Here is a 27,226-nt window from a genome sequence, read left to right as displayed (position 1 = left end):
GGTGCAACAAGACCTGGGTGTCATATTACATCAGTCATTGAAAGTAGGCATGCAGGTACAGCAGGCAGTAAAGAAAGCAAATGGCATGTTGGCCTTCATAGCAAGAGGATTTGAGTTTTGGAGCAGGGAAATCTTGCTGCAGTTGTACAGGGCCTTGTGAGACCACACCTTGAGTATTGTGTGCAGTTTTGGTCTAATCTAAGGACATTCTTGCTATTGAGCGAGTGCAGCGAAGATTCATCAGATTGATTCCTGGGATGGCAGGACTGACATATGAAGAAAGACTGGATCGACTAAGCTTATATTCACTGGAATTTAGAAGAATAAGAAGGGATCTCAGAGAAGCATATAAAATTCTGACAGGATTGGACAGGTTAGATGAGGGAAGAATGTTCCCGATGCTTTTTAAGTGCAGAACCAGGGGTCACAGTCTAAGGATAAGGGGTAAGCCATATAGGTCCGAGATGAGGAGAAACTTTTTCACCCAGATAATTATGAACCTATGAAATTCTCTACCACAGAAAATTGAGTCCAGATCGTTGGATATATTCAAAAGGGAGTTAGATGTGGCCCTTATGGCTAAAGGGATCCGGGAGTATGGAGAGAAGGCAGGAATGAGGTGCTGAAGTTGCTTGATCAGCCATGATCATATTGAATGGTGGTGCAGGCTTGAAGAGCCAAATGGCCTGCTCCTGCACCTAATTGCTATGCTAAACTGAACTGTTTAGCATAGAAACAGTCTTGTAGTGTGAGGCCCCTTGGGAAAGAGTCCTTGGGGCGTGGCCCCCGCCCCCAGATAGCGCATTGTGTGCGGATTTTTAACAGTTTTATTGGGTATGAAGTGAATAGTGACAGTGTCGTGTAACACACGCACCGAGCTTGCATGCACCAGGGGGTTGGAAGAACGTGATCTGTCTTTCCGAGTTCCCCCCCAAGGCACGCTCTCCCGCCCCTCCAGGCTCTCCTCTCTTCTCACGGAGCACTTTAAGGGGCCGCTTAACTCTTCACTCAAACTGGGAAACGAACTGCCCCTGGCGGCCTCGCTTCTCTCTCTCTCTCTCCCCCACGCCGCCGACCCGCTTCTCTCTCTCCCTGACATCCGCACTCTTCACTCAAACTGCCGCTGAGAAAGGAACTGGTCCTGGTCGTCAGCTGCCTGATCGGAGGTTTGGAGCTGCTGATGGATCGGAGGCTCAGTCGACACAGTGGTGGCAACGTGATGTTCGGGGCCGGTTCCGATTCCGGGGCGGGGTGTGACAGAAGGACGCATGCGCAGAAAATGATTAATGGAAATTGTGTTGGGGACGGAGTCGGTGACTTTGTCCTAATTCTCGCTTCTGCGCATGCGTCAGACCCGATTCTCATGCGCAGAAGCGAAAGTTAAGACAAATAGTCACTCCATTTTTCAAACGATTGGCCTTGCTCCTATTGCTGCTTTCGGCTCAGAATATTTGTCCCATTGGCTTCCATGCGTTTCCAGAAATAGGAGTGGTTACTAACCTGAACACATCTGATTGATAGGGATACGGCAAGGTTAGGAATATGCTTCAATAGTTGCAATTTTGGTTAAGATGCTGCTTTTAAATTTTCAACAGACTAATGTAGGATTCTTTTTTCCGGACTTCCCACACTTCAAGTCTATTGGCATATTCATCATTTATCGCTCCATGATTAATTAGTATCTCGCCCCTCTGCAATGTAAGAGGAAACATCAAAAATCCACGCAAATAGGGGAAAGAAACCCCATATAAATGTAATTCAAAATCCTAGCGTTTGGTAAAATTTGAACCCCATCCCTTTAAAATATTGTAGATCCATGTGAACCTAAAATACAACATATTTTGATTATTGTATATTGACTAATATTTCTGTAATATTTATAATTATTTCATTTGGTAGTCATTGAAAAATAGCAGTTTTAGTGTTGGTGTTTTTTCAAATTAGCGAAGAAGACTTTAGGAATGTTTTATAACCAGTCATCCTCGTGGTGAAAATGTGAAAGAAAAATTGAAAAGTCTTACAGTTGGGAGTGTTGTAAAAATATGTTTTTTCTCCATGTATCTTGTTTATTACCTCAGTCTCCTTTTTTGAATATCTCTTTTAGTAGTTGGTTTTTTTTCCTGGTAATACTCCACGGAAGAACGGGAGAGAACAAGAACCATCACTTAATGTGGGAGAGCAGTCCTGCTGGAAATAAATAAAGGAAGAGCAACAGTTAAAGGAGGGGAGATTTTTTTTAAATGGAGCAGCTGAGGGTGGAAAGAATCAAATAAAGAAAAGAATGATAAAGGTTGAAGGGGAAGCAGTATGTCCACTGAAGAGACAGGACCAGGAAGAGGGGGAGAGAAAGGAAATTATTTTCATAGATGTGCACAGATATTGAAGTTAATGTTAACATTTTTAATTGAAAAAAGTGAGATTTTTTTTTGTGCACCAAACACATTTAATGTGCACTGTACAGAAGACTTAATTAGATGGTTGGAACTGTTAATGAAGAACTGTGGACTTAGAAAAAAAAGCTACCTAATTTTGGTGACATACTGTTACTAGATAGTAAAAATTTAAACATTATAATATGCTTAATTTCTGTTTAAACAAATATACCTGGCTGTATTTTCTTTTAGGAATTGTGTACAGTGTACTCCTAATTCACAAGGATGGCAAGTAACCCCTCAGTGGCTATGCTCAGTAAAGTCATTGAGCAGCAAATGCTGCAGACAACAGAACTAGTTGAACAACATCTCGATACGGAGTTTCAAAAATTTGAAAAGATGGATGGAGATGAACTAGAGAAACTCCGAGAAAGGAGGCTTGAATCAATGAAAAGAGCACAGCATCAGAAACAGGTGGAAACTTACTAAGCAAATACATCCGTGTATTGGTACCAAATCGAACCATATTAGCAAATTTGAATAGTATTTTGTAGTGTTAAAGAAATTTTGCATTAATGTTATTGTCCTGAATTGTGGAGTAGCGGACTTTTTCTTGCATGCTTCAATTTAGTATGCTAGGGGTGGAACTAACTTTAAAAAAATTAAAATCTATTCTTCATGAGATTCTTCCTGAGTTCATCAAATAGCTATTGTAATGGAAAGTACAGTATAAAAATTCGATAGTAAACATTTCAGTTTTTAAACTACTGATTTATTTTTCCCCCAACTGGGTTGTGGGAATGGAACATTGCTTTTAAATTGACTTGCTCTGATATAACAATGATTTTAAATATAGATTTATGCCTTTTTTTGATTCAAGGCAATTAAATGTTTTATTCTAATGTTTCTTTTAATTCATCTGCAGGAATGGCTTTCCAAGGGCCATGGCGAATACAAGGAGATTCCAAGTGAAAAAGATTTTTTTCAAGAGGTTAAAGAGAGTAAAAATGTGGTTTGCCACTTCTACAGAGATACCACATTTAGGTGAGGAACCACATTTTCTCTAGCAAGACAACAAAACAGATGGAGTTTGTGTTTTTATTGTATTAAACAGAGGTTAATTATAATTGCCATTATTTGAGTGTTGGGCAAATAAGATTGCCAAGGCTTCTATATTATTGAACATATTAAAAGAAAATAATGCCAAAACAGAATAAAGTACAATACAACTTTATTACTCGTCAAAATATAAAGTGGGACCCTCTTTCCTCCCCCACCCCTTTCCAACCCCAGTTTCCCATCTCCACACCAGATAATGGAAATTGGTGGATGATGATGAAACCCTATCAACACTGCACTTTGTTGCTGGCACAATCAGTTGGTCCTGGAACAGCTGATCTGTTAACTCATGCTCATGGCTCCAGCTGCTAGTCCAGGTCAAAAATATTTACCAAAATCCAACCTCCCACCTCTCAAACTGCCTGTGCATGGCCCCATCCACTCCACCAGCACCCACTTGAGGTCAGCATTAGCACAAAATGTGTGTCTTCTTCCAGCAATGCGGCAGCTTACACAGTACTAATTTCAGCCTAGCTACGAACTTCAACAGCAGTTGAAAACCTTAAATGTGCTCATATGCTTGCTGAGTGGCACATGTGTTGAATATAATGCTAAATAGTAATCTGGCAGTTCCGCTGAGACGAAACGGAGCAGTTCCTGAAGTACCAGGTGGGTGCAAGAGGAAGTATGAGCTGAAGATCAGCTATTCCAGCACTACAATAATGCACGTGAGTGAGGAGGTTAAAAAAACCTGGCAGCACTGACTTTCTAGCTTTTCCATTACCCATGACATTTTTACGATTGATTTATAACATAGTCCGCTATGAGTTGGATGCCCCAAGAGAAATGGGACTATGTAAAGCCAGCCCCCAAGAGGGTTATCAAACAGCATAGGGCTTCTTCCTACTTTCTCCATATATTATTTTATATTAAGTAATTATCCAATAATTGAAACTAATTGATTTAACATCAATCATTATTGTTGCAAATCATTCCAATAATTAATTGCAAGAAAAAGGTTTCTCTCTGCATCTAATGCTTAACTTGAGATCATGGCCTTGTTTTCGATTTACCTATCAATGGAAATAATCGTTAAACTATCTTCCCTCAATTTTCCCAGTTTGGAAGATGATACTCCTAGTTCCTCTAGTGTTTCCTCATCCTGTTTCCACATGCCTGCTATCATCCTTTTCAGCATCTTGCCTCTCTCCAGTATTTCAGATGTCGCTAAATCATCATTTTGTAAAGGCTTATCATGACCTCTGCTTTTGTATTTCTCCCCGTGCTAAATATTTCTGTATGTGACAGTGAATGCAATTCAAAACTATATAAATTCAATTTGTTCTTTTTTGTACAGATGCAAGATAGTAGACAAGCACTTGACTATTCTGGCTAAAAAGCACTTCGAAACCAAGTTCATTAAATTAAACGCAGAAAAGGCTCCTTTCCTTTCTGAGAGATTACGAATCAAAATAATTCCAACAATGGTTTTGGTGAAAGATGGAAAAGCTAAAGATTACATTGTTGGGTTTGATGACCTTGGTTGCACAGATAACTTCACGACTGAGACTTTGGAATGGAGACTGGGTTGTGCTGCCATCATTAATTACAGGTAGGCTCCCGATTTCTGATTTGGGTGCATTGGTACATAAATTTAATTTTCAATTTGTTGGGAGAAAAAAAAATTAATGTTTTTAAAATCTTAATTGTTTTGGATTGACAGCAATAATGTTCTAACAACAAATTCTTAACTGACTTTGTGGTTTCCAAAAAGAATATTCCTAATGTATTTCTCTGTGCAATTTTAAACTGGTTGAATACTTGGGCCTAGATAGAATATTGTGTTGACAAAATATTCCCCCACTCCTTGGTGAGTGCAAGGCTTGGCTGTGATGCTCTTCCCTTTCTTTCTTAACCACTATTGAAGAGCTTTACACCCTAATAAAGTATTCTTTTCTGTAGCGTAGTCACTGTTGTAATGTAGGACACACAGCAAGCTTCCACAAACAGCAATGACTGGATAATCTGTTAGTGGTGTACATTGAGGGGTATACGTTGGCCAGGATACCAGAAGAACTTCTGGCTCTTCGAAAAGCGCTGTGGTATCTTTTACGTCCACCTGCAAGGACAGATGGAATCTTGGTTTAAAATCTCATCCGGCAGTGCAACACTCCCTCAGTACTGAACTGAAGCGCCAGCCTAGATTATGTGCTGTAGTCTCTGGAGTGCGACTTGAACCCACAACCTTCTGACTCCAATGTATTCCCTGTAATTTTTTTATGGGCCACACGGCCCATTCAAAATTCCACGCATGCGGCTACAATAATTGGCGAGGTTAAAGCACATGGGATTGGGGGTAGTGTGCTGACGTGGATTGAGAACTGGTTGTCAGACAGGAAGCAAAGAGTAGGAGTAAACGGGTACTTTTCAGAATGGCAGGCAGTGACTAGTGGAGTGCCGCAAGGTTCTGTGCTGGGGCCCCAGCTGTTTACATTGTACATTAATGATTTAGACGAGGGGATTAAATACAGTATCTCCAAATTTGCGGATGATACTAAGTTGGGTGGCAGTGTGAGCTGCGAGGAGGATACTATTAGGCTGCAGAGTGACTTGGATAGGTTAGGTGAGTGGGCAAATGCATGGCAGATGAAGTATAATGTGGATAAATGTGAGGTTATCCACTTTGGTGGTAAAAACAGAGAGACAGACTATTATCTGAATGGTGACAGATTAGGAAAAGGGAAGGTGCAACGAGACCTGGGTGTCATGGTACATCAGTCATTGAAGGTTAGCATGCAGGTACAGCAGGCGGTTAAGAAAGCAAATGGCATGTTGGCCTTCATAGCGAGGGGATTTGAATACAGGGGCAGGGAGGTGTTGCTACAGTTGTACAGGGCCTTGGTGAGGCCACACCTGGAGTATTGTGTACAGTTTTGGTCTCCTAACTTGAGGAAGGACATCCTTGCTATTGAGGGAGTGCAGCGAAGGTTCACCAGACTGATTCCCGGGATGGCGGGACTGACCTATCAAGAAAGATTGGATCAACTGGGCTTGTATTCACTGGAGTTCAGAAGAATGAGAGGGGATCTCATAGAAACGTTTAAAATTCTGACGGGTTTAGACAGGTTAGATGCAGAAAGAATGTTCCCAATGTTGGGGAAGTCCAGAACCAGGGGTCACAGTCTGAGGATAAGGGGTAAGCCATTTAGGACCGAGATGAGGAGAAACTTCTTCACCCAGAGAGTGGTGAACCTGTGGAATTCTCTACCACAGAAAGTAGTTGAGGCCAATTCACTAAATATATTCAAAAGGGAGTTAGATGAAGTCCTTACTACTCGGGGGATCAAGGGTTATGGCGAGAAAGCAGGAAGGGGGTACTGAAGTTTCATGTTCAGCCATGAACTCATTGAATGGCGGTGCAGGCTAGAAGGGCTGAATGGCCTGCTCCTGCACCTATTTTCTATGTTTCTATTCCATCGTTTACTTGCTGCACAATTCCTCTTTGCGACTGGTACTATAATTTTCTGATCCCAATCTCTTGCTTTACAAACCAGGCTACGGCTAACTCAAGCTATTTAAAGTAAATCACTGCAATTTTTACCTCTGTTCACTAAAATTTAAGTGCAATTTTCCAAGAAATCCAAAATAGCATTTCCAACCTAAAGGAGTTGATATTTCAGCTACAAAGAAATAAAGATGACTAAGGTCTGACTGTCTTTTTTTTTAGTGGAAATTTGATGGAACCACCTTTCCAGATGCAAAAAAAAAGTGGAAGCATCACAAAGATGGAGAAAAGGGCAATTAGAGGAAAGAACAATGATTCTGATTCAGATGATGATTAGACTGATGAGCATGTTTCTTGATCCAAACTTCTAATTTAAACAATCTTTTTTCCTGTCCCACCCATTGTTAACTCTTACTTTCAGCAGATGCCATACAACTTATGTTTTAAATTTTTGTACAGAGTAATAAAACTGCAAATATTACACTGTAAAACACTGACTTTGTAGGATATTGACTGTTAAATAGTTTTTTTTAAGAATATGGTTCCATGAATGTTTGAAATTCATCTATTTTGGTGCAATTGCATTGTAAGTCTATTTTTGTATAGCAGATAGACTAATGCACAGCACTTACATCATTATAACTAGGTTAATGTTTATATATTCACCATACTTTAATAATAAATATGAAAGACATACAATTATACACTTGATTTGTTGACTTTCTGGATTAGAGTCCCAAGTGCTGCTTACCGTCTGGTATGTCAACCAAGGTTGCCATTATTCCTACGGAGGCTATGCCAGTGAGTGGCAGGAGATATTTTTGATAATGGAGGGCATCATTGCCAAATCTGTTCCTGTCTACAAAGTTGCCTTCCCTAACTTATGAGGAACAATTAGATTGAAATGAGGACAGAACATTTTTTATTTCCCCTCCCCTCTGTTGCAGTCACATGTTGTTTCTGAGAGTAGTGTTATACAGGTGATAGTTGTCCTGCAGTATGTTTCCTACGTGCTGTTCTTTGTGTAGGTAAATGTATATCTATGGTGCTGAGCTATACAACTTAATAAAATACTTGGTACATTAGTTATTCTTGGCTTTGCCAGCTGGAGTAGTGCTATAGCATCTGTTGAGAAAAAGGCATGGTCTGTCATAATTCCGGTGTGTAATTGCTGTACAGTGACTGCCAATTGTTGAATGTTAAATGAGGTTACCATTCGGGCAGTTTTGATAACTCTCCATTGTCAAAATAGTCACTTGGATGATGTGCTGAACTATTGCTGGCAACTCGAGGTGTATTCCAAGCAGACTAGTACCTGTCTGAAAGGTACTACATTTCTTGAGTGTGTCTGGGATAGTTTTCTACAACAATATGTCTTAGAGGCAACAAGGGGGCATCCTATGATAGATTTAGTAATGAGCCAGATTTAGTTAACAGCCTAACTGTGTGTGAACATTTATCCAATAGCAATCATAATATGATCTAGTTCAACATAGCGTTTGGAAGGGAGAAATGCGAAACAGCTACTATGATTTAAGTCGACTTTCAATGGGACAAGGCAGCGACTGGGCAAATCTGTTAAGAGTAAAATGACAGAAGATCAGTGGGAGATGTTTAAAAAAAGAATTTAATATGATACAGAACCAGTTTATACTCCTGAAGGGCGAGAGCTCTACTTGCCCAAAAAAAAAACAGCCATGGATGACTAAAGAGGTACTGGATAGCATAAACTAAAAGAAAAAACATGCAAAAAATAGCACATCCTGGCAAATGGGAAAGATGCAAAGAACAGCAAAGTGTCACAAAACAGGTAGCAAGATCTACAAAAATTTGGCTATGAAAAGAAACTTGCATGGAATATCAAAATCAATACAAAGAATTTTTACAATTACATTAGGAAAGAGAGGGTAGTCAGGAGCAATATTGGTCCCTTAAAAACTGAAAGCGGTGACATTGACAATGATAATGAAATGGCGGACATGTTGAATAATTACTTTGCGTCTGTATTGTTAGAAATTGCCTGTTAAAGCTTTTTCTGGTCACTTTAATAATCAGGTTCTTTGTAAACCAATCTGGTGAGTATATTGTGTTTAATCAGAGTTTAAGATGGAATATAACACATTAGTTATACGTACAGCAAAAACATACGACTGTATGCTAGTACCCAATCCTGATCGGGCAAACGGCTGGCGCGTGCGAGCAGTTCTCTGGCTAGTGGCCTCTCTTTCTCTTGGATCCTTCTTTGGTAAAGCATGGGATTGCCAAAGAGCACTCGACCAGCACTGTAATTTCCCTTCGCCGTTTTGCAGTGATTGGCCTGCAGGGTGTTACTTTTGTTACATTCTTAAGGGTGGATCTGGAATGGGATATTGACAACACGTTTTGGCCTATTGAGGTTCGCTTTAAAACTCTATATCCAATCCTGCCTCGAGTTCTTTGTCTACACTTGCTGATGAAGACCCACCCTGAAGGAGTGGTCTTTACAACCATTACGCATCTTTCTTGTTTATGGTTTTGAAGGCCAATCCATCCATCTGGACCCCCCTTATCTAGTCGAGCCCTGTTCCCTCATAACTATTAGTCTCTTATCTCATCCTGCCTTGTCCTCCTGCTGCATTCTCAAACACAACTTTGGGCCATTAAGAGAGAGGCCCTTTGTTAGAACCGTCTTACTCCAGCCGGTTGCCATGGAAACTCTTAACTCCCATTGGTTATACATTCTATGTCTTTTGTACTAATACACTTTTAATGTTAAATAAACTCAAAATTCTACTTTGGCATTATAATTGATTATCAGTAATAATGGAAGAAACATTAGGTTGGGCCTTCATTGGGCCAAATTAAAGACTAAGTCAAAATGTTATGCATTCTCTAATCTAACTCATTAAAAACACTGTCTCTGAGCAAAGCGAAACTTCATTCTCTGGTTAAAACATAGCATATACATTAACCCTTTACTTGCCTAGAACAAACATACAATCAATAAACACTATTATTTTCAGGTAACCCTAATTTCTACAATATTTACAGTAGAAGAGGATAGCATGCCAGAAATCACAAGGGAACAAATTGAATTGGGGACATGGACTCAATAAAATGAACGTGAGTAAAATAACAGTAATGAATAAAATAGTGGCACTAAAGAGTGACAAATCCCCAGAACCAGATGGGTTCCATTCCAGGGCTTTGAAGGAAATAGGTGAGCACATTGCAGATGACCTAACTATAATCTTCCAAAGTTCTCTAAATTCAGGAATCATTCTTTTAGATTAGAAAATTGCACATGTAAATTGCACACTTTGCTGTTGTTTGTATCTTTCCCATTCGCCAGGCACTTGGAGAGGTTTAAGTTAATTAAGGAGAGTCAGCACAGATTTGCAAAAGGCAGATCATGTTTGACTAATTGAATTTTTTGATCAAGTAACAGAGAAGGTTGATGAAAGGAATACAATGGATGTTGCCTATATAGATTTTAAGAAAGCGTTTGACAAAGTACCACATAAAAGGCTGGTTGAGGCTGATGGAATAGGAGGGTCAGTGTCAGCATGGATAAGAAATTGGTTTAAGGACAGAAAACAGCGAGCCGTGGTAAATGGTTGTTTTTGGTAGACAGTGGTGTTTCCCCAAGGATTAGTGCTAGGACCAATGCTTTTTTTGATATATATATGACTTTGATATTGGAATACAGAGTAAAATTTCAAAATTTGCCGATGATACCAAACTTGGAGGTATGGCAAACAGTGAGGATAATACCAATCGACTGCAACAGGAGATAGGCTAGCAAAATGGCCAGACAAGTGGCAGATGAAATTTAATATAGAGAAGTGTGAGGTGATGCATTTTGGCAGAAGGGAGAGGCAATATAGACATAATGGCACAGTTCTAAAGTGTGTGCAGGAACATAGGGACCAGGGGGTTCATGTGCGTAGATCTTTGAAGGTGGCAGGACATATTGAGAGAGTAGTTAGCAAAGTATATGTGATCTTGGGTTTCATAAATTGAGGTATAGAGTACAAAAGCAGGGAAGTTATGCTGAACCTTTTATAAAGCTCTGGTTAGGCCACAACTGGAGTATTGCATCCAGTTCTGATCATCATACTTTTAGGAAGGATGTGAAGGTCCTCGAGAGGGTGCAGAGGAGATTTACCAAAATGGTTCCAGGAATGAGGGATTTTAGCTACAATGTTAGGATGGAGAAGCTGGGGTTCTCTTTGGAGCAAAGGAGATTGAGGGGTGATTTGATAGAGATGAACAAGCTTATGACAGGTTTGAATAAGATAAACAGAGAAAGGCTATTCCCATTAGCTTATGGGAACACAGATTTAAAGTTCTGGGCAAGAGCTACAGGGGGATGTGAGGAAGAACTTTTTTACGCAGCGATTGGTAATGACCTGGAACTTGCTGCCGGCGAGGGTGGTAGAAGCGCAATCCATCAATAATTTCAAAAGGAAATTGGATAGGGAAGTAAACTTGCGGGGCTACGGGGATAGAGTGGGGGAATAGGACTGACTGGATTGCACTACAGAGAGCCGGCGTGGACTTGTTGGGCCGAATGGCCTCCTTCTGTGCCATAATGACTCATGATGCTATGTCACTGCGCTATTTAAGAATGGTGGGAGAGAGAAACCAGGGAATTAGCTACCCTAACATCTGCTGTCGGGAAATTACTAAGAGTCTATAATTAAGGAAAGGGTGACTGAACACCTCAAATTTTCAGTTGATCAGAGAGCCAGCATGGATTTGTGAAGAAGGGTAAATCATGTCTGACAAACCTGATTGAATTTTTTGAAGAGGTGACTAAAGTAGTGGACAGGGGAATGTCTATGGATGTTATTTATATGGACTTTCAGAAGGCATTTAATAAAGTCCCACATAAGCGACTTATCCATGGAATTGAGAGCAAATTATTGACCTGGTTATGAAATTGGCTGAGCGGCAGGAGATAGAGAGTAGGGATAATGGGTAGGTACTCAAATTGGCAGGATGTGACTAGTGGGGGCCTGTAAGGATCTGTATTGGGGGCCTCAACTAGACACACTATTAACGACTTAGGTCATGGCATAGAAAGTCATATATCCAGATTGGTCGATGACGGAGATAGGCGGCATTGTAGACAATGTAGAAGAAAGCATAAAATTACAAAGAGATATTGATAGATTAAGTGAATGGGCAAAACTCTGGCAAATGGATTTCAATATAAGCAAATGTGAGGTCATCCACTTTGGACCTAAAAAGGATAGAACTGGGTACTTTCTAAATGGTGAAAAGCTAAAAACAGCAGATGACCAAAAGATTTGAGTGTCCAGGTACATAGATCATTAAAATGTCATGAACAGGTACAGAAAATAATCAAAAGGCTAATGGAATGCTAGCCTTTGTATCTATACGGGGGTAGAAGTTATGCTGCAGCAATACAAAACCCTGGTTAGACCACAGTTGGAGTACTGTGAGCAGTTCTGGGCACCACACCTTAGGAAGGATATATTGGCTTTGGAGTAGGTTTACCAGAATGACACCTGGGCTTGAAGGGTTAAGTTATACAAATTAGGGTTGTATTTCCTAGAATTCAGAAGGTTAAGGGGTCATCTGATTGAAGTTTTCAAGATATTAAGGGGAACAGATAAGAGTAGATGGAGAGAAACTATTTCCACTGATTGGGGATTCTTTGGGTATAGTCTAAAAATTAGAGCCAGATCTTTCAGGAATGAAATTAGGAAACACTTTGACACACAAAGGGTGGTAAAAGTTTAGAACTCTCTTCCACAAACAGCAATTGATGCTAGATCAATTGTTAATTTTAAATCTGAAATTGATAGGTTTTTGTTAACCAAAGGTATTGAGGGATATTGGCCAAAGGCGAATATATGGAGTTAGGTCACAAATCAGCCATGATCTCATTGAATGGCAGAACAGGCTCTAGGGGCTGAATGGCCTACTCCTGTTCCTATGAAACATTGAAAGGGAATAGGTCAGTGTATTCCCCTTCTCTCTATCCTCCTGCAGCCAACTCAAAGTATATTATACATATATATTATATATAGCTCTTTTTAAATATTCTTAAAGATGTGGGCTTTGCTGGTAAGGCCTGCACAGCAAACTGCCTTCTTGAACTATTGCAGTAGTAGTTTGATACAACTAATTAAGAGTCAATCTACATTAGTGTGGAACTGGAGTCACATATTGGCCAGACCAGTTAATAGCAGGTTTCCTTCACTAAGGGACACTAATGAACCAGTTGGGTTTTTACAAGCTGACAGCTTTGTGGTCACTTTTACTACCAGTTTTTTTTCTTCTATTTCCAAAGTTTTTAAACTGAATTGAAATTCTCAAACTGTCATGGTGGGACTTGAACTCATTCTCTGGATTATTAGTCCAGGCCTCCGGATTACAACAACAACTTGCATTTATAAGCACCTTTAATGTAGTAAAACATCACAAGGCACTTCACAGAAATTTGACACCGAGCCACGTAAGAAATTAGGACAGATGACTAAAAGCTTGGTCAAAGATTTAGATTTTAAGGAGGAAAGAGGCAGAGAGGTTTAGGGAGAAAGTTCCAGAGCTTGGGGCCTGGGCAGCTGAAGGCATGACCACCGATGGTTGAGCAATTATTATCAGGGATGCTCAAAAGGGCAGAATTTGAGGAGCGCAGATATCTCGGGGTGATTATGGGGGGCCGAAGCCACAGAGGGATTTGAAAACAAGGATGAAAATTTTGAAATCAAGGTGTTGCTTAACTAGGAGCCAATGTAGATCAGCAAGCACAGGGGTGAAGGGTGTACAGGACAATTAGGACACAGGCAGCCAAGTTTTGGATGACCTCCAGTTTACCTAGGGTAGAATGTGGGAGGCCAGCCAGGACTAGAGGTAACAAAGGTGAGCCAGAGGACAATCCTACCCTGTTCAATGCATGGGTAGAAGAGTTAACAGTGGTATATTGACTGCACATTGAAATACAAAACAAACACTAACTAACTCTCACTCACTCACTCACTCTCTCACACACACTCACTCCAGTTCCACACTAATCTGTCAAGATTTCTCCGTACAGATCCTGCGCATCCCTGGGAGAAGGACATCCGCGCGGGAGAGATTAGGCTATTTGCCCAACTTATGCCCAGCGAATCTCCTTCAAACTTTTAAACTTTGTAAAAGCAGGTGCATAGCTTACTTTTACCAGCGTTTTAAAACATAAAAATTTAATTTATATTAAAAACCCTGTCCATTAAAGTAAGTTTATTGTTAACACTTAAAGCACAAAAAAATTCCCCCAAATACTTTTTTTCTAAAACATTTAATTTCAATTAATTTTAAATATGTGAGATGTTTTATTTATTTATTATGCGGTGTTTCGGGGTTTTAGGGGTTATTCTCATTGATAGTAATAGGAGTCCGTACAGAGCTCCCATTTTTATAATGAGAACACTGCATTGTGATTGGTGGTCCAGGCCCACGTGACTCCAGCGTACATACGTACGTACCTGAAAGACATCTTCCTATGCGCTGTGCAGTGACCGAGATTCTATGTTCCTCCGGGACTACCAGGTACTTTCGTAGATTTTATTCGCATCGGAGGCGTTCGTACGAAGGAAGCCTCCATTTGCAATTTTCCCCCCGTTGGCTTCAGACTTCCCAATATTTAATTGGGAAGACTGAAAACTTATTTTACTAGCCTAATAACATAACAATGATGCTCTCTGTAGATTTTTTCGGATTGTGACAATTACACATTACCATTCCGCATAAACTGTTTATGTCTGAGTTAAATAGCCACTTTTGTAGTAGTGTTCCAGTAACTATTTCAGAACAGGCACTCACTCACTGGTCTGTAAATCTGGGCAGGTGAACCAGAGGTCAATCCTACCCTGTTCAATGCATGGGTAGAAGAGTTAGCAGTGATGTATTGACTGCACATTGAAATGCAAAACAAACACTAACTCAGTTTTAAATATTGGTCTAGATTTTGCTGCCATAATAGTTTAATGCACACAATGTTATAAGAACATAAGAAATAGGAACAGGAGTAGGCCATATGGCCCCTCAAGCCTGCTCCGCCATTCAATAAGATCATGGCTGATCAAGGACTCGGCTCCACTTCCCTACCTGCTCCCCATAACCCCGTATCATTTAAGAAACTGTCGATTTCTGTCTTAAATTTATTCAATGTCCCAGCTTTCACAGCTCTCTGATGCAGCGAATTCCACAGATTTACAACCCTCAGAGAAGAAATTCCTCCTCATCTCAGTTTTAAATGGGCAGCCCCTTATTCTAAGATCATGCCCTTTAGTTTTAGTCTCCCCCATCAGTGGAAACATCCTCTCTGCATCCACCTTGTCAAGCCCTCTCATAATCTTATACGTTTCGATAAGATCACCTCTCATTCTTCTGAATTCCAATCAGTAGAGGTCCAACCTACTCAACCGTTCCTCATAAGTTAAGCCCCTCATCTCCGGAATCAACCTAGTGAACCTTCTCTAAACTGCCTCCAAAGCAAGTATATCCTTTCGTAAATTTGGAAACCAAAACTGCACGCCTCACCAATACCCTGTATAGCTGTAGCGAGACTTCCCTGCTTTTATACTCCAAACCCTTTGCAATAAAGGCCAAGATACCATTGGCCTTCCTGATCACTTGCTATACCTGCATACTATCCTTTTGTGTTTCATGCACAAGTACCCCCAGGTCCCGCTGTACTGCAGCACTTTGCAATCTTTCTCCATTTAAATAATAACTTGCTCTTTGATTTTTTCTGCCAAAGTGCATAACCTCACACTTTCCAACATTATACTCCATCTATCAAATTTTTGCCCACTCACTTAGCCTGTCTATGTCCTTTTGTAGATTTTGTGTGTCCTCCTCACATTGCTTTTCCACCCATCTTTGTATCGTCGGCAAACTTGGCTATGTTACACTCAGTTCCTTCTTCCAAGTCGATAATATAGATCGTAAATAGTTGGGGTCCCAGCACTGATCTCTGTGGCATCCCACCATTTATCTCGACTGTTCTCTGTTAGTTAGCCAATCCTCTATCCATGCTAATATATTACCCCCAACCCTGTGAACTTTTATGTGGCACCTTGTCAAATGCCTTCTGGATGTCCAAATACACCACATCCACTGCTTCTCCTTTCTCCACCCTGTACCTTATGAATGTGTTTAATCATCCAGCAACTTATGGTGAGGATCTCCAAGTTGCTGGAAAATAAGCGCCACTCCCTTTAGCTTCACGAAAACAGCAGCTTGACTTCCGTGAGTTTTATAAAATTCCTGAATTTTCACATTAATTACCAATTAAACTTGCTGCAGAAAGTTAGGGCTGCTATGTAATAGCACAAGTACCATTTTTACGACAAGGTTTATGTTTCTGCAATGCAACTCACCCTCTCCGACCCAGAAAGAGTACAATTTAAACTGGATTCTCATTCCTACAGCTAGTAAATTGTTAGATTTTATAATGTAAATTTTTTACTTTTCCTTTTTTTTCTCTCAATCCAATCTTTCCTTCTGCACCTTATTTGATTCAACCAATTTCCTGTTCTTCTGCTCCTGTTTCTTTCTCGGTCCTTAAATCTCATTGGTTAAGGAGATATTCTATCATTCATCAAGTTGCCCTTGCCTAGCACTTGCAGCAACCTACAGGGCAAAAAATCTGAGCTGAAGAATGAGAGAAAAAGTCTAACAGGGCATGCCACAAAATGTTCCGTTCAAGCAAAATTTGGGCCATTATGTTCATTTGATTGAATCACAGTTTTAAAAAAAATTGATCTGCAACAGCAGACTACTTTCCAAGTACTTGATCCAAACAAAAGAATTCTTGAGCAAAATTCTGCAGATCCTGAAAATCATGCTGCATCTGTGGAGAAACAGTTATTGTTTCAGATCAATGACCTTTTGTCAGAACTGGAAGATGTTGCAGATGAACAGCTTTAAGCAGATATGGAGCTTGGTAAAAGCAGGCATGGAAAGGAAAAAGGTGGTCTATGATTAGATGGAGGGCAGGAGATAATAGACATTGGAGAAACAAGTATCCAGAATATTGGGGAATAATTAAAGCCAAGGGTGTGGGAAGCATAGAAAATCTATCAAAGCACTCACATGGCCCAGGAATGTGAAGAAAGGCACCACCCTGCCCACTGTGTACCAATGGGGAATCCCAGCCCACACCTCCCCCATTCTCAGTAACTCTGGTGCATCCATCCTACATTACCAGCACCTGCTGTGGGAGAAAAAATGGGAGCAATCGTTATGGTCTGAAGTCGTTAGTCAATGATAAGGTTGGAAGGCTGTAAAGTATCTAGTAGAAAGATGAGATCCTATTCCTCGACCTTGTCTTGAGCTTCATTGGAAGACAAGAGGTCAGAGTGGGAGTCTGGGCACATCTTTTTCCCCTCTAATTTCTCTCATCATCTTTTGCCTTGCACCATCATTATTTCTGTCATTTAATCATCTCCAGTCCTCCACCCAATCACATACCTCCTTTTTCCTGCCCACTTTTTCCCCTGCTTAAAAGCGGTTCAACTGTAACACCTACCAGTCCTGAAAGTCATCAACCCTATGTTTCTCCACAGGTGCTGCCTGGTCTGTTGTGTTTTGTGCATTTTCTGTTTTTATTTTTGAATCTGCATGGCAGGGAAGGGATTAGGCAACTGAAATCCATTGTGGATCAATGACAACTTACTGGCCTGGTGAAGAGAAAACAATGCAACGCGTATTAGAGAAGGCTGTTCTCTTTCTATGTGCAGAGCTGAACTGTGTTATTTCATGTACTTGTATATACACATGAACTATTAAAATGTTTAACTGGTATTAGCTTGCTGGAAAGTTAGCACTGAAGGGAGTTTAACATCCTAAATATTTCTAAACAATGTTGAAATAGAATACAATTAATTGTACAGCAATGAACCAAAATGCTCTAATCACTTGCTTTGGTGCAACAATTCTAGTGTCGTTTTCAAGGTTAATGTAGAATGAGTTTTCTTTTATTTGTTCATGGGAATGTGGGCATCATTGGGAAGACTGGCATTTATTGCCCATCCCTAAATGCCCTTGCGAAGGTTGCAGTGAGTCGCCTTCTTGAACCGCTGCAGTCCATGTGTTGTTGAGGCCAATTCACTAAATATATTCAAGAAGGAGTTAGATGAAGTCCTTACTACTAGTGGGATCAAGGGGTATGGCGAGAAAGCAAGAATGGGGTCCTGAAGTTGCATGTTCAGCCATGAACTCATTGAATGGCGGTGCAGGCTAGAAGGGCCGAATGGCCTACTCCTGCACCTATTTTCTATGTTTCTATGTGGTGAAGGTACTCCCAGAGTACTGTTAGGGAGTTCCAGGATTTTGACCCAGCGACGATGAAAGAATGGTGATATATTTCCAAGTCAGGATGGTGTACAAGTTGGAGGAGAACTTGGGAGGTGATGGAGTTCCCATGCACCTGCTGCTGAAGAAGTCTTGGTGAGTTGCTGCAGTGCATCTTGTAGCTGGTACACACTGCAGCCAGTGTGACGGTGGTGGAGGGAGTGAATGTTTAAGGTAGTGGATGGGGTGTCAATCAAGCAGGTTGCTTTGTCCTGAATGGTGGCTAGCTTCTTGGGTGCTGTTGGAGCTGTACTCATCCAGGCAAGTGGAGAGTATTCCATCACACTCCTAATCTGTGGCTTGCAGATGGTGGAAAAGCTTTGTGGGGGGGGTCAGGCAGTGAGTTACTTGCCACAGGTCTTGCTGCATGCAGACATGGACTGCTTTATTATCTGAGGAGTTGTGAATGGAACTGAACACTGCAATCAACAGCGCCCATCCCCACTTGATGGAGAGATGGTCATTGATGAAGCAGCTGAAGATGGTTGGGCCTAGGATGCTGCCCTGAGGAACTCCAATAATGATGTCCTGGGGCCGAGATGTTTGGCCTCCCAACAACCACAACCATCTTCCTTTGTGCTAGGTATGACTCCAGCCAGTGGAGAGTTTTTCCCCGGATTCCCATTGATTTCAATTTTACTAGGGCTCCTTGATGCCACACTTGGTCAAATGCTGCCCTGATGTCAAGGGCAGTCACTCTCACCTCACCTCTGGAATTCAGCTCTTTTGTCCATGTTTGAACCAAGGCTGTAATATGGTCTGGAGCTGAGTGGTCCTGGCAGAACCTAAACTGAGCATCAGTGAGCAGATTATTGATGAATAAGTGGTGCTTGCTAGCACTGCTGATGACATATTCCATCACTTTGCTGATGATTGAGAGTAGATTGATTGGACAGTAATTGGTCAGATTGGATTTGTCCTGCTTGTTGTAGACTGAACATACCTGGGCAGTTTTTCACATTGTCGGATAGATGTCAAGTGTTGTAGCTGTACTGGAACAGCTTGGATAGAGGCGTAGCTAGTTCTGGAGCACAAGTCTTCAGCACGACAACCGGGATGTTGTTGGGGCCCATAGCCTTTCCTGCATCCAGTGCGCTCAGCTGTTTCTTTATCATGTGGAGTGAATAGGCTTAACACTGGCATCTGTAATGGTGGGGACCTCAGGAGGCGGCCGAGATGAATCATTCACTCGGCACATCTGGTTGAAGATGGTTGCGAACATTTCAGGTGATTAAGACAGGATTTCCACTACAGAATTTAAAAGTAAACTTGAAAGTTGACTTCTTGGAAACATAAAATTAAAATTTATTTCATGTACAAGTGATGGACACAAGCAGTAGCTTTTAAGATTCAGTGATTTTTTGCTCCAATGGTTGCAGGTGGCGTCTTATAATCAATTCCCCAGTGCTCTTCAGGTAAGTGTCAGCTAATTCCTGCTCTGTTGGAAGCCCCTGTGGCAATTTCAGGGGTTGCACTCTGCAAAGACATTTAAAACATTTCACTGAATTTGAAATCCAATTTTAAAATTGTTTTTGAGAAATCAATGTTTATTGTATTTGTATTCACAAACCTTATAAGATGCTTGATAACTTTTAGTTTATTGTTAACTGATGGAATGTTCTTATGGATCCTTGGCTCATTTGACTGGTTAAAAAAAAGGAGATAATTTTACATTTGAAATTTATAACTTATTAAAACATTAGATAACTGTAATTCAGTTTTATTGCATCTACAAATTTAATTTCTAAAAAGGCATACATGAGAAATGAAGTTAAGTATTGTATTGAGAATGCACAAAATTGCTTGCATGTACCAAGAAGTCTCCATTAACAGTATACATCATTTTAAGATACCATAGTCCTAAATACCTTACTTTTAGCTCTTCAATTATGTAGATTTAGTGCTGAATGACTAAAATCAAGCCCAATACCAGCCACTACTATGAAAATACCTCAACATTTTGAAACTGCTAGTTTCTCTTCATTTTTTAAATTAACCTTCTGTACTTTGGCAGCATATGCTGTATACTTAACCTACCTAAAAAGTTGCAAATGTAAAGCATTAGTTAATTAAAAATATACATCGTTCCATTTAGGTTAGCATGCACTCAACGACTAGTAAGCTGTTTTATTTTCTTAGCTATCCAGAAACTTAGCTGTAGGAGAAATATTCAATATTGATTTTATCTTGTTGCTAATGTTACTCGTGGATGGAAATAAGCTTCTGGAAAATAGAACAAACATAATCTTACTGTCATTGAAGGATGTACTGCTTTTGAGAGTTATTGGAGGTAGCAATAGTAACATGTTCTGGAAATCTGAATGTTTCCATTTATGATTTGTAAATTTGTTTCTCACATTTTTCTCCTCCAATCTACAACTGCCAATTCTTGCTAGGGGTTAAGATTTCACAAGAACCTGCAATTGCCCAGCAGTTCTGTGAATTTGAACTTTCCAACAAGTGTTATCTAACCAAGGTTCGATACAAATTTTTATACTAATTTTTTTATCTGATTACACTCCTGTGAAGCACATTGAGATGTTTTTTACTACGTTAAAGGTGCTGTATAGATGCAAGAATCATAGATTAGTACAGCACAGGAGGTCATTCGGCCCATCGAGTCTGCGTCAGCTCTTTCACAGGGCAATCCAGTTAGACCCACTCCTTGGCTCTTTTCCCATATTCACTAAGGAGGACACAAACAACCTTCCGGATATAAAAGGGGTCAGAGGGTCTAGTAAGGAGGAACTGAGGGAAATCCTTATTAGTCGGGAAATTGTGTTGGGGAAATTGATGGGATTGAAGGCCGATAAATCCCCAGGGCCTGATGGTCTGCATCCCAGAGTACTTAAGGAGGTGGCCATGGAAATAGCGGATACATTGGCAGTCATTTTCCAACATTCCATAGACTCTGGATCAGTTCCTATGGAGTGGAGGGTAGCCAATGTAACCCCACTTTTTAAAAAAGGAGGGAGAGAGAAAACAGGGAATTATAGACCGGTCAGCCTGACATCGGTAGTGGGTAAAATGATGGAATCAATTATTAAGGATGTCATAGCAGCTCATTTGGAAAGAGGTGACATGATAGGTCCAAGTCAGCATAGATTTGTGAAAGGGAAATCATGCTTGACAAATCTTCTGTAATTTTTTGAGGATGTTTCCAGTAGAGTGGACAAGGGAGAACCAGTTGATGTGGTGTATTTGGACTTTCAGAAGGCTTTCAACAAGGTCCCACACAAGAGATTAATGTGCAAAGTTAAAGCACATGGGATAGGGGTAGTGTGCTGATGTGGATTGAGAACTGGTTGTCAGACAGGAAGCAAAGAGTAGGAGTAAATGGGTACTTTTCAGAATGGCAGGCAGTGACTAGTGGGGGTACTGCAAGGTTCTGTGCTGGGGCCCCAGCTATTTACATTGTACATTAATGATTTAGACAAGGGGATTAAATGTATCTCCAAATTTGCGGATGACACAAGTTGGGTGGCAGTGTGAGCTGCGAGGAGGATGCTATGAGGCTGCAGAGTGACTTGCATCGGTTAGGTGAGTGGGCAAATGCATGGTAGATGAAGTATAATGTGGATAAATGTGAGGTTATCCACTTTGATGGTAAAAACAGAGAGACAGACTATTATCTGAATGGTGACAGATTAGGAAAAGGGGAGATGCAACGAGACCTGGGTGTCATGGTACATCAGTCATTAAAGGTTGGCATGCAGGTACAGCAGGCGGTTAAGAAAGCAAATGGCATGTTGGCCTTCATAGCGAGGGGATTTGAGTACAGGGGCAGGGAGGTGTTACTACAGTTGTACAGGGCCTTAGTGAGGCCACACCTGGAGTATTGTGTACAGTTTTGGTCTCCTAACTTGAGGAAGGACATTCTTGCTATTGAGGGAGTGCAGCGAAGGTTCACCAGACTGATTCCCGGGATGGCGGGACTGACATATCAAGAAAGACTGGATCAACTGGGCTTGTATTCATTGGAATTCAGAAGACTGAGAGGGGATCTCATAGAAACATTCAAAATTCTGACGGGTTTAGACAGGTTAGATGCAGGAAGAACGTTCCCAATGTTGGGGATGTCCAGAACCAGGGGTCACAGTCGAAGGATAAGGAGTAAGCCATTTAGGACCGAGATGAGGAGAAACTTCTTCACCCAGAGAGTGGTGAACCTGTGGAATTCTCTACCACAGAAAGTTGTTGAGGCCAATTCACTAAATATATTCAAAAAGGAGTTAGATGTAGTCCTTACTACTAGGGGGATCAAGGGGTATGGTGAGAAAGCAGGAATGGGGTACTGAAGTTGCATGTTCAGCTATGAACTCATTGAATGGCGATGCAGGCTCGAAGGGCCGAATGGCCTACTCCTGCACCTATTTTCTATGTTTCTATGTTTCCCCAATTTTTTTCTCCATCAAATATTTATCCAATTTCCATTTTGAAGGATAGTATTGAATCTATTGCCACCACCCCATCAGGCAGTGCATTCAAGTTGCTGCGTAAAAAAGATATTTCCTCATGTCGTTTATGGTTCTTTTGTCAACCATCTCTAATCTGTGCCCTCTGGTTATCAACCCTTCAGTCACTTAAAAGAGTTTCTCTATATTTACCCTATCGAAACCCTTCATGATTTTAAACACTTCTATCAAATCTCCTCTCAGCCTTTCTGCTCCAAGGAGAACAACCCCAGCTTCTCCAGTCTATCCACGTAACTGTAATCCCTCATCCCTGGAACCATTCTGATAAATCTCTGTACCCTCTCCAAAGCCTTGACATCCTTCCTGCAGTGCGGTGCCCAAAATTGGATAGAATACTCCAGCTGGGGCTGAACTAACCCTTTACATAGGCTTAGCATAACTTCCTGGCTCTTGTACTCTTATGCCTCTACTTATAAAGCCCAGTATCCCATATACTTTATTAACTGCATTGTTAACTTGTCCTGCTACTTCCAAAGATTTGTGCACAAACATCCCCAGGTGTCTCTGTTCCTGCACCCCCTTTAAAATTGTACCATTTAGCTTGTATTGGCTTTCCTCATTCTTCTTACCAAAATGTATCACCTCACACTTTTCTGCCTTGAATTTCATCTGCCCTGTGTCCACCTATTCCACCAGCCTCTGTTCTCTTGAAGTCTATTACTATATTCGTCACTGTTTACTGCACTTCCAAGTTTCGTGTCATCTGCAAATTCTGAAATTGAGGGAGAAAGAAGTAGAAGGATACCAGGGATGAGGGACTTCAGTTATGTGGAGAGACTAGAGAAGGTGGGATTGTTCTCCTTAGAGAGGTTAATTGGCGATTTAATAGAGGTGTTCAATTACACGAAGTGTTTTGATAGAGTAGATAAGGAGAAACCATTTCCACTGACTGGAGGGTCAGTAACCAGAGGACACAGATTTAAGATAATTGGCAAAAGAAGCAGAGGGTGATGAGAATTTTTTTTTTTTATAAACACGGTGAGTTGTTAAGATTGGGAATGCATGGCCTGAAAGGGAAGCAGATTCAATAATAACTTCCAAAAGTGAATTGGAAAAATACTTGAGGGAAAAATGTGCAAGGTTATGGGGAAAGCACGGGAGGGGGGGAACTAAGTGGATATATTTTTCAAAGAGCTGACATAGGTACGATAGGTTGAATGATGTTATGCTAATACAAGGCTCTGGATAATTATCAGAACGGCAAACCTGACTATTGTTTTATCTTTCCTATGGTTTTGAGGCCAATTGTAACAGGCCAATTATTGTAGCTCACACAGCACAAACCAAGAAATGAAACAAACACCTTCTGACTCAGTACCGAAGAAGGTGATGTATTTTTATTTGTGGCTGGATGTGCCGTGAACTTGGTGGCAGATTTGAGGGCCTGATCTTCGAACACTCTTTTCCTCAGGCGGCTGAAGGCTGCGCTGGTGCACTGGAGGCAGTGTTGAATCTCGTTGTCGATGTCTGCCCTTACTGATAATAGGCTCCCAAGGTATGGAAAGTGGTCCACGTTGTCCAGGGCTGTGCCGTGGATCTTGATGACTAGGGGGTAGTGCTGTGTGCCGGGGTCAGGTTGGTGGAGTACCTTTGTCTTACGGATGTTTAGTGTAAGGCCTGTGCTTTCGTACGCCTCACTGAAGATCTACTCCTGCACCTATTTTCTATGTTTCTATGTTGACTATGACTTGGGAGTTCAGTCTCTGTGCGCAGACGCAAGCGTTGAACAGGTTCCCACTGGTTCTGTAGTTTAGTTCCACTCCAGCGGGGAAGCTTGTTGAGTGTAAGGTGGAGCTATGCAGCGAAGAAGATTGAGAAGAGGGTTGGCATGATGACGCAGCCTTGCTTGACCTCGGCCGGGTGTGGATTAGGTCTGTGATGGATCCATTGGTCAGGATCACGGCTTGCATGTCGTCGTAGAGCAGCTGGAGGATGACGACGAACTTTTAGGGGCAGCCGCGACGGAGGACGATGCTCCATCGTCCCTCGCGGCTGGCAGTGTCAAAGGCCTTAAAGGCTATATACAGTAGACACCTCAAATCGCTGCAGAAATACCACCAACGATGCCTCCGCAAGATCCTGCAAATCCCCTGGGAGGTCAGACGCACCAACGTTAGCGTCCTCGATCAAGTCAACATCCCCAGCATCGAAGCACTGACCACACTTGACCAGCTCCATTGGGCGGGCCACATCGTTCGCATGGCTGACACAAGACTACCAAAGCAAGCGCTCAGAACTCCTACACGCCAAGCAAGCCCAAGGTGGGCAGAGGAAATGTTTCAAGGACACCCTCAAAGCTTCGTTGATAAAATGCAACATCGCCACCGACAACTGGGAGTTCCTGGCCAAAGACCGCCCTAAGTGAAGGAAATGCATCCGGGAGGGTGCTGAGCACCTCGAGTCTCATCGTCGAGAGCATGCGGCAAACCAGTCCCACCCACCCTTTCATTCAACAACTGTCTGACCCACCTGTCATAGAGACTGTAATTCCCGTATTGGACTGTTCATCACCTAAGAACTCAGTTTTAGAGTGGAAGCAAGTCTTCCTCGATTTCGAAGGACTGCCTAAGATGATGATGATGGATGTGCCAGTTTTGGCTCAACGGAGCAGACAAGCAACTTCAATGGAAATATTGAGAAGGTGGCCAATTAATTGAAATTAAGTTAGGGTGACCATATTCTCTAAACTGAATCAGGGGGCACACAGGGTGAGAGCCCAGCAAAGTAGCCAGGATAGAAAATGTAGGTTACGCAGCATGACAAGACAATTTTTTTTAGCAGCCTATATTTTAACATATAGTTAGAAGCCCAACATTTTCTATCAGTTATTTAGATAAGTCAGTTATTCAACGGGTCGCTGTCATTGATTGGTTTCACCTCGGCTGTTGCTGCATCACTTTGAAACTGACATCATTATTGTTCCTGCTATTGATCATAGCTCCTGTCAATTTCTGATTTCTCCCGTGGATGTTCAGGAATTTTTGGTTTATTTTTGGGAACTTGCTTCAAGATTTTCTTCCAAGCTGTCTCGAAATGGGTTCGAAAATGGCTGCGGTAACAGTTGGTTCAAATGTGTCAGTGGTCCGAGTAAATTAATAATTAATTGCTAATTCCCGACTCCTGAGTAAATGGGACTGAGTAAGAAATTGGAGCAATTATCTTGTGTTTGGTTGAGTTTGTGGGATAACAAAGATCGTCTGCTGTGAGATCAACTTCGCTATTGAAAAGACCCGGCGTTGCTTTGATTTCAATGGGTGAACAGTGTCAGTTTCATTTATGGATGAAATCGAACTCAGCATTCCTATTAATTTATCTTCATAAATCTCGCTGTGTTAAAAGGAATTCAATATTACAGGACTCGGAGAGTGGGGTCTCTATTCAAATCACCCCAAGAGCCTTATTTTTTTTAACCGGCAGTTGGATCAAATGGTGACTTCTCACTGTGCCTTTTGATCTACCCGCATTGACAGCAAGAGAATGATTTAACTTTTCACTTGTTCAACTTCTAATTTTTTGAATTAACATAATTAATCTATATATTCAATTTTGTTTCAATATAATCGATCCTGATTATACTGGTTCTTCTATTGTCACCAACCTATTTCCTAAATAACTTGAGTTTTTACCGTGTCCACGTGCATGCGCATTTTGACTGCCGCTTCAGACCCGAGCCATTCACTTCTATTTCCATTTCTTCCTCCCGCTTTTTCTTTTCTCTTTATCCCTCCCTGACCAGTCTCTCCTGTCATCATGCCGCCTTTCATCTCTCCTCTCTCAGATAGTCTGTCCTCCCAAATCCCTACCCCAATCCTTAAAGCCTTCCTACCCTCCTGCTGCCATTCCAGGCTCGACTTCCTCTTAGGTAAGCCTCTCTTGGCATCCTCCGAAGGGCCCACCATGGCACTCACAAGCAGCAACTCCAACTGTCCCACCCTACTCTCACCGACCATGCCGCCCAGCTTTCCTGTGGGAGGCTAACCTTGCCAATCTCCTCCCGGTCCAACTCATCCCTCCAAGTGCTGACCCTGTAGATGCTAGCAGTGGATCAGCCATCACCGATCCTCTCTGCATCTCCTTGCAGAATGTCCATTCGCTTGCGGACAAGGCCCTTGCCATCAATGAGCTTATCGTGGATGATTGCATCTCAATTCATCATGCTCTCTCTCCTGAGTTCACTACCCTCCTATCTTCCCTTAATCACTCCCTCCATGTGAACTTCCAAACCCATATTCATGGCCACCCCCTTGACCTTGCCATCCCTTGTGGCCTCGCTATTCCTACCGTGTCAATTGCAGATTATGGCCATTTCCTCCACCCACATCCTCCTTCCCCCATCCAACCCTACTTCCTTCTGCGTCTGCCCCCTGGAAAAAAAACTCTCCAAATTCTCTTATAACTGCACTTATCAACTCCAAACTGTCCAGCCTTTGGCTCTCCATTCACCATGACATTTTTTCAGC

The 27,226-nt window shown here is 41.5% G+C and overlaps 2 protein-coding genes across 4 annotated transcripts in view; one reads left to right on the top strand and one right to left on the bottom strand.

The window, feature by feature from the left end:
- The window catches only part of txndc9 (thioredoxin domain containing 9), a 32,458-nt gene extending 22,750 nt beyond the window's left edge, over positions 1-9,708 (top strand). For 2 of the 3 annotated variants that reach the window (XM_070873055.1, XM_070873052.1), the window contains exons 2-5: positions 2,625-2,846; positions 3,298-3,416; positions 4,789-5,043; positions 7,159-9,708. In XM_070873055.1, coding sequence (XP_070729156.1) covers positions 2,658-2,846; positions 3,298-3,416; positions 4,789-5,043; positions 7,159-7,273 — 678 coding nt within the window. In that variant the 5' untranslated portion in view covers positions 2,625-2,657 and the 3' untranslated portion in view covers positions 7,274-9,708. Of the gene's footprint in view, positions 1-1,370; positions 1,534-2,624; positions 2,847-3,297; positions 3,417-4,788; positions 5,044-7,158 lie in introns of those variants that run through there. The other variant, XM_070873053.1, reaches the window with a different exon arrangement.
- Positions 9,709-19,572: 9,864 nt separating this feature from the next.
- mrpl30 (mitochondrial ribosomal protein L30) overlaps positions 19,573-27,226 on the bottom strand; it is a 29,949-nt gene continuing 22,295 nt past the window's right edge. The window contains exons 4-5 of the mRNA XM_070873057.1: positions 19,862-19,935; positions 19,573-19,767 (exon numbers count right to left, since the gene is read on the bottom strand). Of these exons, the coding sequence (XP_070729158.1) occupies positions 19,635-19,767; positions 19,862-19,935 (207 nt within the window). The 3' untranslated portion in view covers positions 19,573-19,634. The remainder of the gene's footprint in view (positions 19,768-19,861; positions 19,936-27,226) is intronic.

This window comes from Pristiophorus japonicus, unplaced genomic scaffold (assembly GCF_044704955.1).
Source record: "Pristiophorus japonicus isolate sPriJap1 unplaced genomic scaffold, sPriJap1.hap1 HAP1_SCAFFOLD_409, whole genome shotgun sequence".
In the NCBI taxonomy this organism is placed as follows: domain Eukaryota; kingdom Metazoa; phylum Chordata; class Chondrichthyes; family Pristiophoridae; genus Pristiophorus; species Pristiophorus japonicus.
The sequence above is the reverse complement of the archived record's forward strand: the minus strand, read 5'-3'. Positions and strand labels throughout refer to the sequence as shown.